The 17,901-nt window shown below is 40.0% G+C and overlaps 1 protein-coding gene across 1 annotated transcript in view; it reads left to right on the top strand.

The window, feature by feature from the left end:
- Nucleotides 1–17,901, top strand: part of ANGPT1 (angiopoietin 1) — a 1,835,232-nt gene that overhangs the window by 1,476,589 nt on the left and 340,742 nt on the right. Inside the window, exon 7 of the mRNA XM_044065710.1 lies at nucleotides 8,243–8,409. Coding sequence (XP_043921645.1) covers nucleotides 8,243–8,409 — 167 coding nt within the window. The remainder of the gene's footprint in view (nucleotides 1–8,242; nucleotides 8,410–17,901) is intronic.

Here is a 17,901-nt window from a genome sequence, read left to right as displayed (position 1 = left end):
TAAGAGGAATGAGAAGTTTTGCTTCTTGTCATAGATGCATGCTTACTGGAAAATGTAGTGGAAAATGTAGTAGTACGTCTGAAAATGCTAGAGGTTATACAGACAATGGAATAATTTCATTGCTAATGTCTATGGAGGATTGGCAAGGTAGGTTGCCAAAATGTGAAAGTGGAGATAGTGTGAAAAGGTACAAATAGACAGATGGGATGGTGAACACAGGCATACTAGACAAGGAGATAAATCGACTTCAGAGAGCAAGTATCAGGATCTGGATGAACTATGCCTCTGACACCAAAAATAATGGAAGCAGTGTTCATTAAAGCACTGCCTGAATAATATAGTCTCTACCTGGAATCTTCAGTCATGCAAAATGACTAATCATGTTTTAGATCTGAATAGTTGCATTTTTGAATGTTGTCAAAATAATTCAGTATGGATGAAACTGCAGTACAATATAAATGCACATTCTTCAATTAATGTGCAACAATAGAGGTAATGATCGGTTACAGGAGGTGTGGCGATGAGTGCCACCAGATAAAGCAATTCATACAAAACAGTCTTCCACACCACTCAGCATCAAACAGCTGATAGGCAAATGTGTCAGCCATGAAGTTCAAATCTTTTTTTTTTTGGTTGGGAGGATTCAAAGAAAGATGGAAATACAGAGAGCCCTTAAGAAATGGCATGACTAACCAGTGTAGGACCATGGTTTTGTCTTTCACAAGTTCATGATGCACACAAATGTTTGACACTTGCATTCTATGCATTGAATAATTGTTGCCGAAATCAATAAGTCAAGACCATTTGCTATTGTAGGCATAGGCCTACTAAGTAGAAGACTTCTTAGAAGACTCAATTAACCCTGAAATGCTATGCAGCAAATCCACTGAAATCAAATGGCCTGCCAGCCAGGGATAACAATAGTTATTGTCTAACCATGAGGAGCATCCATGGCTTGGATCGACAGATGGATATATATTCACAATTGTTTAGTTTTATTTCTACATTTCAGTTGCAGTACACTGTGTTTTATAGCATGAAATGTCAACACAACTTTGCAATACTCAGTTTCACCAGTGTTAATGAGCACCTGCTTTGTGCTGAAGGACCGATGCATTTCTGTCAGCACCTTAGTATATTCACTGTGCATATCTTTGGTAAGCAACTTTTCAGCCACTAAATATTTATTTCTTTTGCTGAGCAACCTTTCAGAAATTCCATATCAAATTGTTGGCATATTCATCTGTACTTATCACTCAGCTGATGCTTCTCTTGCAATCCTTTAAACTTAGCTTAAGAATAATTTCACTTCTTTCATTCTTAGATGTCAGCTTCTGCTTCTGGTTTTCTGCTTAGGCCATGGCAAAGAGAATCCTCTCACTCTATTCAACATGCAATTAGGTATGCATACAATAATACTACTCTGCAAGGGTTACCTCCCCACCAGAGTTTCAATACACCCCTCTGCAATTTGCTTTTACTAGACTCACAGTAACTGACAGGCATGTCTAAACCTTAACATTAATGTTATCTATAGCAGAAATCATATGCCAGTTTTTTCACCTGTGATCTTGTTAGATGAAATGTAAAACTAAGTTGAGACATTTTTGGTCACTAGTTTCTGCAGCCTATAACCCTCCTGTGAGCTTTATAGTCTGTTTGTTCCTCCCAGCCCATTAAGTCCTATGGTGTAAGACCTATAGTGTAGTCCAGATTCAGATTTGCTGTATCCAGGACTGTATGTAAGCTTCTGCGCCCCCCCCCCAAGCTTTCTGTGTTGGAGGGAAGCCTTCTAGCTTATCAGTGGGAGTGGTAAGCACTAGGTAACCTGTCTACCACATAAGGAGTGGTTCTGGCCCAGAAATTGCAGTTATTGGCCGTTTGGGCAGTTTTTCCATTTCTTTCAACTTTCTAATTTAAAAGCCCACATTTGCACTTGTTTAACCCCCTTTCCTGCAACTAGTTTAGTCCAGATACAGATTCTTAGTTTTAGCACTTGAATTTGCTTATTCGTGATCAGCACTTGTTCAGAATTTGTTGTAAGCACTAAATAACCTATTGATTACTACAGCACTCAACCTTCCTCATTACCTAGAGGAAAACAGTTTTGGTACTTACTTTCCTCACTTGCTTAGAGAAAAACAGCTCTTGTACTCACTTTCCTCACTTATCTAAAGGAAAATAGTTTTTTTATTCAGGCATGTCCAAGGATCAGCTCCCAGTGTTCTCTCCTGTCTATCTGATGAATCTGGGCATCTTGGGGCAATGTAGAAATTGCCTCATGTACACAGACAACCCTCTCCTCCTACCACCCAACACTACAACCTGTGAGAGATGCACTTATCTAGCCAAACTGGATGTAAAGCTCTCTCCAACTAAGACTGAACTTGACAGTCAAGAGGAGAAGGTAAACACTTGCACCACACCACACTCATCACATAGTCTCACTAAATCTACACCATCACGATCCACACATAGAAACATAAAAACATTCATGAAGGCTCTCAATAATAATCTGCTCAAGCAACAGAGACCTCCAAAGCAGAAATGCAAGCAACCACCACCCCCCAACACAACCCAAATGACACATAGCCCACAGACTCAGTATGCCACTCAACCACAGCCAATAAGGCAAAACAACATACCCAACACACTAGTCATAGGTGACTCTATGGTCAGGCACACTGATGTCCCACTCACCAGGCTAAACAAGGAGAAGGTTACTGTCAGTTGCCTGTCGGGTGCCAGGATCCATCACATAACCCACCCACTCAGGTCACTCCACAACAAATACAAATATGACTCTGTCATTGTTCATGTTGGTGTGAATAACCTGAGATGTACCTCCCTGGACTACATGAAAAGAGACATGGAAGAGCTCTCTGTTCTTGTAGCCCAGGCAGGTATGAGCCTAGCCCTAAGTAGCATTCTGTCATCACCCAGAATGATGCCGCAGTACAAGGGCAAAATGAGTGACTTCAATAATTGGCTAAGCTTCTGGTGTCATTCTAAAGGGATCCAGTATCTGTCTGCCTGGGAGGACATGGTCGACAGACCACGATGCTTTGCCAGAGATGGCCTGCACATGTCACTCCTGGGATTCCGGATATTGGCTAAGGTTCTTGCCGCCCCTATAGTGCCATTTTTAGGCAAGGTTCAAATGACAAATTCACCACCGTAACAGGAACAGGCAAGCAAAAACTGAGGGTGATGCTACTCAATGCTAGAAGTCTAAATCTCAAAATGCACTCACTCGAGGTACTCCTTAAAATGGAGAACATCGATATCTGTGCAGTGACTGAGACCTGGTTCAAGGCTCCAGGGAGCACCCCTGCACTACCAGGCTGTAACTCATACCACACTTTTCGGCCATGTAATCTGGACCGGAACACCAAAGGCAGAGGTGTGTCCATATTTATTAAGGATATCCACACCTCCAGGCTAGTTGCTCAGCATAATGCAGCCGAGGTTATCCAAGTGCAACTAACTCTGGGCAAAACTGCAATCCAAATTGTAGCTTGCTACAGATCCCCCATCATGCCCCAGGATTCCCATTCCTCTTTTCTTGATGTACTGGAAAATATTAGGGTTCAACCAAACACCCTAATAGTGGGTGATTTCAACTACCCCAGCATTAACTGGGAAAACTACTCATGTACCAACTCCTTCACTCAATGCTTTTGGGAATTCATAAACTTCAATGCCCTGGATCAACTTATCCACACCCCCACCAGGGGCAACAATATCCTAGATCTAGTCATTACCAACATGAGTGACCGGTGTTCCACACCTGAAGTCAACGCCTCATTGGTCCGATCCAACCATAAGCTAATTACCCTAGATATCCACATCCTGCCCCCACCCCCCATTAAGGAAACCATGGTAAAAATGTTCCCCAAAGCCAACTTCATGCTTCTTAAGACAGAAGTGGTGAACTTCATGACACCCATGCAGATGGACAATACAGTTACGACTACTGAATCCTACACAATTGCACTTTATAAGCACTTACACGAGTGCATTGATCGTGCTATCCCAAACAGAACCAAGATGCTAGCCTCCAAAAAAAGGAAGCTAGTCTGGTGGTCTCCTGCCACAAACAAACTATACAACAGAAGGAAGAAACTGTTGCAAAAGAGAGTAAAATCCCATAAGTGGAGGAGCTCCCTGGTCAGCCTCAGTAAGAAACTGTGATCCCTGATAAGCTAGTAACAAAAACAAAATTGCCACTGATTCTAAAGACAACCACAAAGCATTCTACAGCTGTGTCAAGAATCTCAATGGCAACACTCAGATCTGCTCTGAGTTACAGCACAATGGCACTAAATATACAGACCCAACTGATATTGCCAACATCCTGGCAGATGGGTTCAGTGCTAACTTTACCCCCCTCTCATCCCCTAAAGAGCCCATTTCTATACTGGAAGAATGCAAAGTTCCTGTAATCACAGCTGCACAGGTAAAAACCACACTCTCCAAAGCCAAGAACACAGCATCCATGGGACCAGACAACATCCCAGGCTGCGTTCTACATGAACAACAGAACAAACTGGCACCCCACCTAAGTACCATGTTCAATCATAGCCTCACCATAGGCTTTGTGCATGCTGAATGGTGCACAGTGACGGTTGTCCCACTCCACAAGGGGGGAACCACCATGGACCCCGGGAACTATCGCCCCATTAGCCTGACGAGCCTGGTCTGCAAAGCCATGGAAAATATCATCATGGAACTTATAAACAAAGACACTGGTAATCTTCAAACTCTGGACCTCACCCAGTATGGATTTGTAAAAGGCAGATCATGTCTCCTAAACCTGATAGACTTCTTTGAAGCAGTCACCAAAGTCGTAGACGAGGGTAAGATGGTTCATACAGCCTATCTAGATCTTGCCAAGTCTTTCAACACCTTCCCCCACTCTGGAATTATAGATAAATTCACTAAACTAGGTATAAATCCCGTCTATATTATAACATTGAAGTTCAAAAACATTGAATGGTATAATATCGAACCCAGTAGAACGAACGCTTGAAGTAGCGAAGCTGTAGAATACCGAATACTTTCTTAGGGAAAGTATTCAGTGGGCCATTTCTGCAGCTTCGCTATTTCCTCAACTGTGGAGCGAAGGTTACGGACCGGGTTAAGGTAAGTGTGCGAATGAAGGTGAGTGTGCGATTGGGCATGGGTTAGGTAAGTTAGGGTTAGGGCGCGGGTCAGGTAAATGTGCAATTGTGTGGGCGTGAGGGTTAGGGTGGGGTAGGTGAGTTAGGGTTAGGGAGCGGGTAAGGTGAGTGTGCAATAGTTAGAGACCTTAGGGTTAGGGTTGGGTTAAGGTAAGTGGGTAGCTAGTGGTGTATGTCTGGTTTAGTGCAGGGTTTCGTGAAGTGTATGTGTGTGGATTATTTATTTTGGTCTGCTTGAGTTGTGTGTATGTTTGTCGGAACAGGAAATTTTTTCCCTGGGAAAAAATTTGCTATTCTGACTGTTCGGTTTTCTGGTGTTTCGATTGAATGGGGTTGATATTATAACATTCAATGTTTTTAGACTTAGATGTTATAATATAGACCCATAAATCCCTATGTCACAAGATGGGTTGCCAACTGGCTCACTGACAGAACCCACACTGTGAAAGTAGCAGACTCCAAATCCGACTTCAGACCAGTGACAAGTGGAGTGCCACAGGATTCAGTCCTGGGTCCTCTCCTGTTTGGTATCTACTTCTCTGAAGTACAGGCTAACACAGAAGGTCTTTGGCTAACGAAGTTTGCCGATGACTGCAAACTAAGAGCCTAAATCGAAACTCCTAACGATGTGGACATCCTACAAAAGGGCCTCACTGAGACAGATGCCTGGTGTCAAAGCCATGGCCTCAAGCTCAATGCCAAAAAGTGCATTGTCATCCCATTTGGTAAAAACTCTGTACCCATGAACTACAACATAGGCGGTAGTATAATTAACACTGAAAATGTGATAAGAGACCTTGGGACACAGGTGGACAGTAGTCTCCCCTTTGATTATCACATCACCACAGTAGACAGGAAATCCTTCTACATGGCACACCTCATCACAAAAGGTTTCTCATCCAAAAAAAAAGAGGTCATTGTTCCCCTCTACTCATCACTCATTAGACCCATTTTAGAGTACAATGCCCATTTTGGTATGTACCTCACAAGACAACTACAACAACTGGAAAGGCCACAGAAATACCTCACAAAGAGGATTACTGGCCTCAAACAGATGCCCTATGCAGACTGTCTCAAAACACTCCAGCTTTACTCCGTCACATATCACCTACTCAGAGGTGATCTCTGCCAAACATACAAACTATGTCAAACCCAGAGCTGTTGGACATGCTCCACTTAAAGAACTCCCAATCCCTCTGAGCTACATGCTCTAGGGACCTAAACCTTGTCACCACAATAAACAGAACATGCTGGAGGGATAGATTCCTGTCCCAGAGACCTCCCATACTCTGGAATAAACTACCTGTCTATATCAAACAAAGTTCCTCATTAGCACTCTTCAAGTAAAATCTTGATGATTGGATGGGAAATAGGAAATTCACCCCGGGATCACTTCTGTGGCTCTGCTCAACAGTGGCACAGGAAAATAATTTTCTTGGGTGGCAAAAGCCAGGGTACCTTTTTGGCTGGGCTTGTATAGGCCCCAGGGCCGATAGCCTAGTACCTACCTATGAACCTATGGTTTAAGATCTGATCATGAGGCCTACATCCAGACATCCAACAAGGCCTTTATATTATATTCCACACAAACTTTTCCATCCTATGTATATCCATTACATCCACGTGGAAGGTATGCAGTGGCCATGTGGTGTAATTGTTCATGTCTCCATGTGCAACTCAATTAAATCCCTGCCCCCCCCCCTTTGAAGGGAGAATATCTATGTGACACAGGTCAGCAACATATGTTCAACCATTTCAACCACAGAGGTATGCCCAGAAAAGGGCCCTCCCACAGTGTCTCCTCCCATGATGGGAGAACTGACACAAGCCACTTAGTTCTACCTCTCCAGTCAACTTCTCCCAATCCAGAGCCAGTGATTAGTCTCTGGTTATCTGGGTCACAGTAAGTACTCCATCATTCTAATACAATGAGGTGGGCAGAACTGAGAGGAGACTTGAAATAAGGACACTCACTCCCATAAAGGCACTCACTACCATGTGTGCAATTCTCTTTTATTTTACCAAAAATGTTGATTAGGGCAAATAAGAAATTCTGCTTGTATGTTAAACAGAACAGGTTATTCAGTTTGGATAGACATCAGTGATAGGCGTTTGGTTATTCCGCAGTAAATGATACTTTTATGAAAATAATGTTTTATGCAACGACAAGCCCTCCACACACAGCCTTTTTGAAATTATGAACCCACGCTGAGGTTACACAACTGATAAAAGGAAAAAATCTTGCTTTGGTAAATCTGGTATTTTTCTTTCTCCCTTGTCTCAAGAATGAATTTTGGAAAGGATAATAGCCTTTCTGAAACAGTATGCAAACCTATGAGATTTAAACACTTGCTTGAGATGCATGTGTGCATCCTAGTAGAGTCACAGAGCAATATGTTATTTTGAGTAAATTGTCTTAATCTGTCAGCATATATGGGCACTGTTCACCAGTCTATATACTAAATCCTATAGCCCTACTAATCCGGAATAGAACCATAGTATTGAAAATGTTTTGCATGTATTTTACAGCCCTTATATAAGCTGGATCTTTAAATTCTGCATGTATTATCCTGTAATATTGTGGCTATCTTATTGTAGTTAATAAGTGCTTTATTCTTTTAGACAAATAAAATTAGACAGCAAATTTGAAAGCAGCCCTAAAGAAAAGGTAATACAGTTTTCATGCAGTCATTCCTAGTATAGCAGACAAATATTTTGCATCACTGGAAGGAATATTCAGCAGGTCTGTACAGAACATATGTAGTACACAAAGGGCACTATCCCAGCTGTACTGCATTGCTGTTTTAGAGAACTACTCTATGTATTGTCACTCCCAGAGAAGAAAGCAAAATGTATTAAGTCACTTAAAATGTTTGTAATTGACATTTCCTGGAAGTACTTCAGTGAGCAGTGTCCTATTTAAATTTTACTTGTGCTTCAAATCTTTTTAATAGACATTGTACTTGACACATGGCTTTAAGCCGAAAGCTTACTAAGCTATCAGTAGAAAGAACAACTCTGATATTTTTTACTTAATAAAATGCATATATTCCCTTTAGGGTTTTGGTATTCCATCTGGTGAACACTGGCTGGGAAATGAATTTATCTTCATGCTAACAAGTCAGAAACAATATTCTTTACGAGTTGAATTAACTGACTGGGAAGGAAATCAGGCATACTCGCATTTTGATAGATTTCATGTGGGAAATGAGAAACAGAATTACAGGTAAGAAAATATTTTACCCTTTTGTGATTTTGCTGCCAGAACTATGACAGAATTATATATATTTATCTACGACAGCATCATAAATATTTATCGGTGACAGTTATTTTCTGCCAGCTTTTTATTTTGTTTCTCCTCTCTCTGCATTCAGGTTTCTATGGATGTAGTTGTTGTGGACATTGATGTTTCACTGTTGACAGTTTGCCATGAGACTGGCACAAAGCCCCTATCAAAGTTCTGCTGCTAGTTCAACATTCACATCAGATGATATTATTAGCTTATGGCTCGAAGATCTTTGCTTGTTCTAATCAACCAGTGTAATTTTACTTTTAATTGGAATTGTGTTTTGTAAATGGCAGTGGAATCTCTTTTTATTAGAACTGTTTAGGCTGAAACACATTGAACTGTGTCGCATTAGATTTTAGACAATGTGCAAACTGTACATCAATACCCTGATTGGAGAATGAGTATTCTCCAGAGGGGTAATAATGTACAAATAATTCCCAGTGAAAAATGAGTCCGCCACTTCATGGCAGCTTATGAAGCTGCCATGGAGCTCAGACAGAGGAAACGGAACAGCCACCATTATTTTACGCTCGCTAAGCAGTGGTTTTGCTGTTTAGCGAGTGTAAAAATATAAAAAAAAAAGGCAAAAAGGTACGTGTGTCTGTGTGTGTGTGTGTGTGTGTGTGTGTGTGTGTGTGTGTGTGTGTGTGTGTGTGTGTGTGTGTGTGTGTGTGTGTGTGTGTTTATGTCTGTGTGTGAGTGTATGCATGCATGTCAGTGAGAGTGAGTGAGCCATTATTTTGCACTCACTAAGCAGTGCTTTTGCTGTTTAACAAGTGTAAAATAAAAAGAGAAAAAAAAGAAAATGCAACGTGCATGTGAGAGTGTATTTATGTGTGTAAGAGAGAGAGAGAACAATTTTGTGTGTGTGTGTGTGTGTGTGTGTGTGTGTGTGTGTGTGTGTGTGTGTGTGTGTGTGTGTGTGTGTGTGTGTGTGTGTGTGTGTGTGTGTGTGTGTGAATGGGTGCATGAAAGCAGAGAGACTGTGTGTGTGTGTGTGTGTGTGTGTGTGTGTGTGTGTGTGTGTGTGTGTGTGTGTGTTTGTATGTGTGTGTGGATTAAAGCAGAGGCTGTGTGTATGTGTGTGTGTGTGTGTGTGTGTGTGTGTGTGTGTGTGTGTGTGTGTGTGTGTGTGTGTGTGTGTGTGTGTGTGTGTGTGTGTGTGTGTGTGTGAGAATGGGTGCATGAAAGCAAAGAGACGTGTGTGTGTGTGTGTGTGTGTGTGTGTGTGTGTGTGTGTGTGTGTGTGTGTGTGTGTATGTGTGTGTGTGTGTGTGAATGGGTGCATGAAAGCAGAGACTGTGTGTGTGTGTGTGTGTGTGTGTGTGTGTGTGTGTGTGTTTGTGTGTGTGTGTGTGTGAATGGGTGCATGAAAGCAGAGAGACTGTGTGTGTGTGTGTGTGTGTGTGTGTGTGTGTGTGTGTGTGTGTGTGTGTGTGTGTGTGTGTGTGTGTGTGTGTGTATGTGAATGGCTGCATGAAAGCAGAGACTGTGTGTGTGTGTGTGTGTGTGTGTGTGTGTGTGTGTGTGTGTGTGTGTGTGTGTGTGTGTGTGTGTGTGTGTGGATAGAGAGAGTGAGAGAGAAAGCGAGAGTGATGTGTGAGTGAATGCATGTATGTAAGCAGTGGAGACTGCCTGTGAGAGAGATCGATAGAGAACGAGACTGAATGTGCATATGAAAGCAGCTGGAGACTGTGAGAGATTGAGAAACAGGGTGAGACATATTTTGTGTGAGTGAATGTGTGTATGAAAGCAGAGGAGACTTTGTGTATATGTATGTGTGTGAAAGCAGAAGAGACTGTATATGTGTGTATGGGAGAGAGAATGGGCTGTATGTAAAATTGTGTTTCACTTGTTTATTTGTTAAGCACTATATTATTTTTATATATATTTGATGTAAAATGCTTCATCCAACACCATTAACATATACTACAGCAAGTTTGAAACAGTAGGCGGAGGCACTATTTTACATTAAAATATATAAAAAAAATAATATAGTACTTTAAAAAATAAATAAGCAAGTAAAACACAACAATTTTACAGTGAGCCCATTGTCTAAGTGCAATAATGCCCTCCAGGGTGTGTGTTCATGTGTAATTAATGCCCTTCCAGGGTTGTAGAGGCCCTCCTCAACACTCCTGGGTGGGCATTAATTACATATTAGCACTCACCCTGTCAGGCATTATTGCTTGCTTATCACATGCTCTGGATTCTAGATGGCATTAGTGTGATAAAAGTCAGTAGACCTACAATTCAACCTACAGATAAGATTCCAGATGTCAGATAGTATATAGTCCTTTCTGAAATGGCATTGATTCATTTCCCTTTTGGGCCTCAGTTGACTACTTGCATTTTTACTGTTCTTTCTCCTTTACGTAATTAATCTAACGTCCTCCACTTCCCTTCTTCCCCTTTTCTTTTCACCACTTGCATGCTGTGATTTTGTATAGCTGGCTTATCAGTATTAATAGTCTGCTTAAATGCACTATTACTCTTTTTGTCCATTTCCTGTCTTATCTACATAAATGTCACCTGGTTTGCTTCTCTACATCCCCACATTTCATTGTTTTCTCATCTTCTATTTGATTTCACTGCTTATGCTTTCTGTTTCTCTGTTCTTCATATTTTTATTGGCATAATGTACATGGCATTTATTATATTACAATCAACTGTTTCTATTGCCGCTATGTTCCATTATGTCTCTGCAGACCAGTTTGCATATCATGTTTGCAGCTTGGCTTATTTGGAATGTACCTTATGTTTCAGTCATGTCACTTAACTGTCAAATAGCTGGTACAAGTAAAGAGCTATTGCACGTATGTCACAGTACAATATTAATGAGTGAAAAGATAAATGATCATTCAAACATTAATGTTAATTAAAGAAAGGAATATGAACAGTCTGTCAGCAGATAGACTGCTTATCTAGCTCAGTCTGTCTGTTATACATTCCATTGGATAGATTACAATCCCCTTTTAACCAATACTATAGCAATAACCCACGCCTGGGTGTGGGTAATGCTGGATTTACCCATGGTTGGCGTGGTTTGGTCCCGAGGGCGAAGCCCGAGGGACCAAACAAAGCCAACTGTGCGTAAATACAGCATTACCCACACCCAGAAGTGGGTTATTGCTATTATACCATGACATTATTTAAGAAAAGAAACTATTACTTTTCTTAAATAATGGCATAGTATAATGCCTGTTTACTGCCCTTCCGCAGATGTCTGGCATCCGCGGCAGTACTGATGTACTGCGCGCCTGCGCAGTACATCAGAGCTGTGGGCAAAAGCAACGGAGAAAGCAAGATCTCCGTTGCTTTATTTTAACTGTTTTCGCTATGTTAAATGGGTTTAACATAGCGAAACAGTAAAAAAGCAACGGAGATGTCCGTTGCTTATTTTAAAACTGTCTCGCTATGTTAAACCCATTTAACATAGCGAACATAAAAAGCAACGGAGATCTTGCTTTCTCCGTTGCTTTTTTTTTAAAACCTGTCTCGCTATGTTAAATGGGTTTAGCATAGCGAGACAGCTTTAAAATAATCTCCGTTGCTTATTTTAAAGCTGTCTCGCTATGTTAAACCCATTTAACATAGCGAGACAGTGTTTTAAAAGTAGAGTTATACTAATGGAAAAAAGTCCGGGCGACCGGACCTTTTTCCATTAGTATAACTCGATTTACAATGTGCACGCTGGCCAATCAGCGTGCACGTTTTGGGGGGGTCATGGTATAATATATCATAAACACCTGTGTGGTGTGGAGTGTCACATCTCTACCAACCTGTGTATTCCAAAGCATTTTCTGAAAAATAAACTTAAAAAGCGTAAGATAAACAACTACATTTTTGTGAACAATAAAGGCTATTGAAACTGTACAAACAGCAATGTTATCAGTAAGATGTATGCTTTACAGTAAGAGTATATTCATAGTCTTTTCTATAAATACTGTAATATATTATACTACACACAACCCCCAAATTCTATTTTTCTAAATCACAAACAAATGTTCATGTCTTGAAAGCTGTACAACCTAGAGATGTATTGTTAGAACATTTTTGTTAAATAGACATAAGCTCCCATATGACAAGACATTCCTCTCCAAGTGCATGTTTATTGAAATATTTAGAGAAATATGAAAACATGTTTAGCTGCATAATTAGCAAAACAAATAATACTAGATATCTCTTAAGATATGTGAAAACTACAGTGCAAATATCAAAGATTTTTCTTCAACAGCATCTAAGGTTTCATCTAATGTCATGCAAGCAGTTTGCAAGATACCTGTTTTTTGAAGTATTAAATGGTTACAGAAATATTACTTATTTTCATAATTATTAACAGGCAACTAACAATATTTCCAGTATAGCATGAAATAAACCAGCATTGACAGTGAGTTTTGCTGTCTCCCACATTTGTGTTTCATACCATACATCTCAAAAACAGGTAGGTCTCTCAGTTATGAAAATATGAACATAAATATTAAAATATGAATAATATGTGACAAAGAAAGATTAATTTCAGCACTGCAGGACTTCTTAGACTAACAATCCCTGTGTCATTTTTTAGTAACTCCTTATCCTCTGTAAGACTTCCTACAATTAGCTGCTAAGTCACTTAAAGAAGCCAGACCCAACAAAAGTTCTAGATGCCATAAGGAGGTATGGGTGTGAATTAGAAGTATACAAAAAAGGTGTTATATGTTTGAGTGAGTTAACCTACTATAATTATTTTATGTCAGCCTAATGCACTTTTGAATTCTTCCATAGATATGGATTCAACCACATTCTCAGGAATATATCTTTGCTTCTTCAACTCGCTGCACGAAAAAAAACGTGCTTTTGTGTCACATCTGAGCTGTTTTTCCTCTGTCTTTGACTTTTACCCCTTGTTCTTGCATATCTTTTCATTTACAAGATGCTGCCCTGTTGCACAATTGTTAATCTGTTTACAATACTTACTGTAAATGGTGATAGCATGTCCTGTCCCTCCTTACAGAGTATATATGTTATGTTATATTAAATTTGTTGATCTGCTCCATATGGCTGACTCTGCAATGTCTTTTGTTGTTAATTTAGAACATTGTTCATTCATTCAGTATACTTCTGCATAGGCAGGATCTCCAGGACTGAAGCAAGCATTTTAAAGGTACTACTAACAAATACTAGTATATTGGGGAAATACACTTTTCATCATTATCAGCAACCCTTTTTTTCCCCATTTTCTACATGGAGTCAGAGTGTTGTGTCAGCTGTCACTATCTCTATCTGTTCAGTGCCACTCTCTTATCTTCTTCAACAGTCATGTCTCACTGTCACAGGTATTCTCTTACACAGTCCATCTATCTGTTTGCTGGATGCCCTCATCTCTTCTTGCCTTCTTCCTGTCTGTCCCAAATCTTCTTCACCAGATTGTTTTCTGCTTTACGGCATGTGTGTGTGTGTGTGTGTGTGTGTGTGTGTGTGTGTGTGTGTGTGTGTGTGTGTGTGTGTGTGTGGTGTGTGTGTGCTTGTGGTGCGCTGGTGGGGTGCTGGTGTGTGTGTGTGTGTGTGTGTGTGTGTGTGTGTGTGTGTGTGTGTGTGTGTGTGTGTGTGTGTGTGAATCACTGTAATCCGTTATTTTTGACCTTCTGTGCAATTGGTGCTACTATGGCTTTTGCTGTGATGTCCTCATTTCTTCATCTGTCCCACAGTTTGCATCCTACAACCTCTCTCAGGCACTTCATCTCCATCACCTCTAGATTCCTCAACTGGTCTACCTTTACTGCCTAGGTTTCTGTACCATAATGTAGTACTGGTCACACCACTGCATCTTCTTAGACATTTTTCTGTCATAAACTGCCCCGATGCTCTGTGCTAGTTGGCTGAAGCCACTCTGAATCTAACTTTGACTTTTCCATTCAGACTTCCCTTCCTCTCAACCAATTGTCCCAGATACATGAAGCTGTTAACCTATTCCACTATTTTCCCTTCTATCTCACTTCTCAGCGTCTTCTAATTTCCCCCCATTTGCTACTATTACAACAGGATTTTCAGAGGTCAGCTTCATCCCATGTGCCTTCAGTTTTGCATTCCATTCCCCTATCCATTGCTGGAGTTCTTGCTAAAAGTCTGCCTGTAATGCCACATTGTCTGCATGCAACAACTTTGTTGCTCTGTCCCCTCTGACTAGTTTGCTAATATAGTCCATCACTAATATAAATAGCAGTGGGCTCAAAGGAGAACTCTGATGCACACCCACTCCCACTGGGAACCTCTCCGTGAGATTGAACATTGTTTGTACTTGAGTCTTTGGGTCCTTTTACATAGTCTGCACTAATTCTACCAATGTTTCTGGGACTTTGACTTTCTACATTGAAAAATGTAATTCTAGTTATAGAATTATATCAAAGTCCATTTCAGTTCTGTGATGTTTGTATATTGCTTCTCAGTACATGGTTCCCTTTAGATTTCCATGCCCAGCTGTACTATCTTGAGGTTCTTCGCACTATATATAAATGGACATGCCATTAACTTTGCTGTTTCCTTTGTCATCCTGTCTAACTTACTTTCTGCATCAGCTGTGTTACAGACATCTGTGACCTCAGCATAATTAGTATTGAAGGCTTTTTTGTCCCCTGCAGAACTGATTTGTCTATACATATATATATATATATATATATATATATATATATATATATATATATATATATATTTATTTATTTTTTTTTATTCCACAGGCACATAGATTTATTGTGGAAGAGTGATCCTAAAATCCTAAAACTGAACCCAGATTATACGTTATATAACTTCCTTTTCTTCACCGTGGCTTCAGTATTTTATCACCCTCTGCATCCTGTTTTACATAGCTGATCAGATGCCTAGCCATGAATTCTAGTATGTGACTTAATTCATCATCACCATTATTACCATCGTGATCATCATCATCTACCTTTTCCTATTTTCCATGAGTTCAGACTGTTGTATCAACTGCCATCACCTATCTTGATTCAGAGCCACTCCCTTACCTTTTTTTTACAGTCATGGTCAGCTGTCATGGGTCTTTGTCTTGCAATCCATCCAGCTCTTTAAAAAAATGCATTTCCTTTATTGCAACCAACAGATAAAATTACAAACATATAATAATAGTCACGGCAATGACAAAAATCAAAACCACACACCATTTACAGGTATTAATTAATTAAAGATTAAAGATTAATTGTTGATTTTCTTATTTTGTTTCATGGTGGTTTAAATTTTTTTTGCTGTTGTTTTTATTTTTGATGTGATTTGATTTAATTGTAAAAATATGTAATACTTCTGGTGGTTTTCTCCTCGGGTCTCCACTAAAAACAGGCCCCTGGCTCAGCTGGACTAACCCGGTTAACAAATGTCAATAAATAAAATAAAATAAAATGAAATGAAAGAGCAAAAGAAAGGAAGGAAGGAAGTGAAGTATATAGGAAAGGTAAAGAAAATAGCATAGGATATGGATAAACCGTAAGTACTGCAGCTAAGTTGTATCAAATAGCCCACAACCCTTGCAGCCAATTAGTTACATGTATAAATACTCGGCAAAATCCTTCCAGCTGTTGGATGAATATCCCTATTTCCTCTTGTCTTCTTTCAGTCTCTCCCAAATCATCTTCTGCTTTTCTGCACATGTGATCAAACCATGTAGTCTGTTCTTTTTGACCTATTCTGTAACTGGTGTTATTTTGGTTTCCACTCTGATTCCCTCATTCCTTCACTTGTCTGGCAGCGTGTATCCTACTACCTATGCTAGGCACCTCATCTCGGGAATGTGTGTTTTTGCAACGCTTTCACCATACATGTGGTATTGTGGTATGTGGTATTGCTTTTTCTCCTATGGAGTCTGTATATATACCTTATGGGGTGTCATGATTCTCAACCCATGCGGAAATGCAGTGAGTTTATCCCCTACAAAAAAAAGCATTAAAACATGAGCTTTCAACAGTCCTTTTTAGTGATTTGTCTGTTAGAGAGCGGACCTTTGATGAATAATCATGAATCCTTCATTTTTGTTACCTTAAGCTTCCTCAGCTGTTCTGCCTCCAGTGTTCAGCTTTTCTTTGCCATACAAAAGCTATGTCACACTACTGTTTTGTACATCTTCATCTTTAGCTTCTTTGGCATTCTTCTGTTACACACTAACCCTGATACTTTGTGCACATTGGCTGCCTGATTGGCACTTTTCTTCTAGCTTTGGCATCATCATTCAGACCCCCCCCCCCCGCTTCAAACCATATTTCCCATATACTTACAGTTGTTAATGTGTTCCACTGTTTCCCTTCTGTCTCAGGATTCTGTTTCTTCTGATTTTATGATCCTATGATTTTCCCCATTTACTGCCATGACTACTGTCTTGTCTGTACTATGTTTCATTCCGTACGCATTTAGTTTTCCATTCCAATCCCCTATCATTTGCTGAAGGTCCTGTTTAGACTCTGCTTGTAATGCCTCTTCATTTGTGTACTACAGTGGTTTTATTGATCTATCTCCTCCTATCTGTTTTCTGATGTAGTCCATCATCCATGTGAGCAGTAGTAGGCTCAGAGCTAAACCCTGATGCACTCCCTCGCCTGCTTGGAAACCCTCGGTGAGTCTGAACACACTGTCCGTACTTATACCATTGGTCATTATGTATAGCCTGCACTAATTCTCTGATTCCAAACCATCACAGGGCTATCCAAATGATCTTTTTTGGTATATTGACAAATTCTTTCTACAAGTCTAGGAATACCCAATTGGAGTATTTTCCCATCTCTAACTTTTTCTCCATTATCTGTCCCACATCAAACATTGAGTCTGTTATATTGTGTGTAATGCTCTAATTGCACCATAACTGTCAGATGTAAAATGATTATGCAGCCAAAGTGGATCTACTGAAGTTTAGATTAACTTCAGTAAATCTACACTAACAACATTGACCGCAAAAGAAGAAAAGGATATTTACACCATAATGCACGTACTCCAATGTACAACCTCGGGCCATGCAAAATAAATCTCTGTTTCTTTCAGGGGAAAGCCCCTTGTACCCCCCCTACAACTCCTACTAATTATATGTAGTAGCTCTGAGATTGCACAATCCCCAAAGGGTCTATTTCTCCAAATCCAGGGATTGTCAATATCGCTCTCTCTCACCTGTTGATCATTTGTTTTGTCAACCAAAATGTGTCAACAAAGAAGACACCAACATTTCTGAGTTATCCTTATTAAAAATGCTCCCTCCCATCTACAATTCCTCACTGAACTTATATATTTGTATAGATGGCATTGCATAAGGTTTGGAAGTAAAATAGCATTTTGTCTGATATGACTAATAAAACCACCATTTCTGATATTCAAGATTGTATAGAAGGGTAAAAACAGACTTGGCAAGACTGGACTAATGGTCTTAAAATATAATAGGTGTACATCTTTGTAAAATAG

The sequence above is a fragment of the Protopterus annectens genome, chromosome 3.part0, assembly GCF_019279795.1.
Source record: "Protopterus annectens isolate FY-2018-M chromosome 3.part0, PAN1.0, whole genome shotgun sequence".
Classification (NCBI taxonomy): Eukaryota; Metazoa; Chordata; order Ceratodontiformes; family Protopteridae; genus Protopterus; species Protopterus annectens.
Note: the sequence above shows the minus strand (reverse complement) of the source record. Positions and strands in the feature narration are given on the sequence as shown.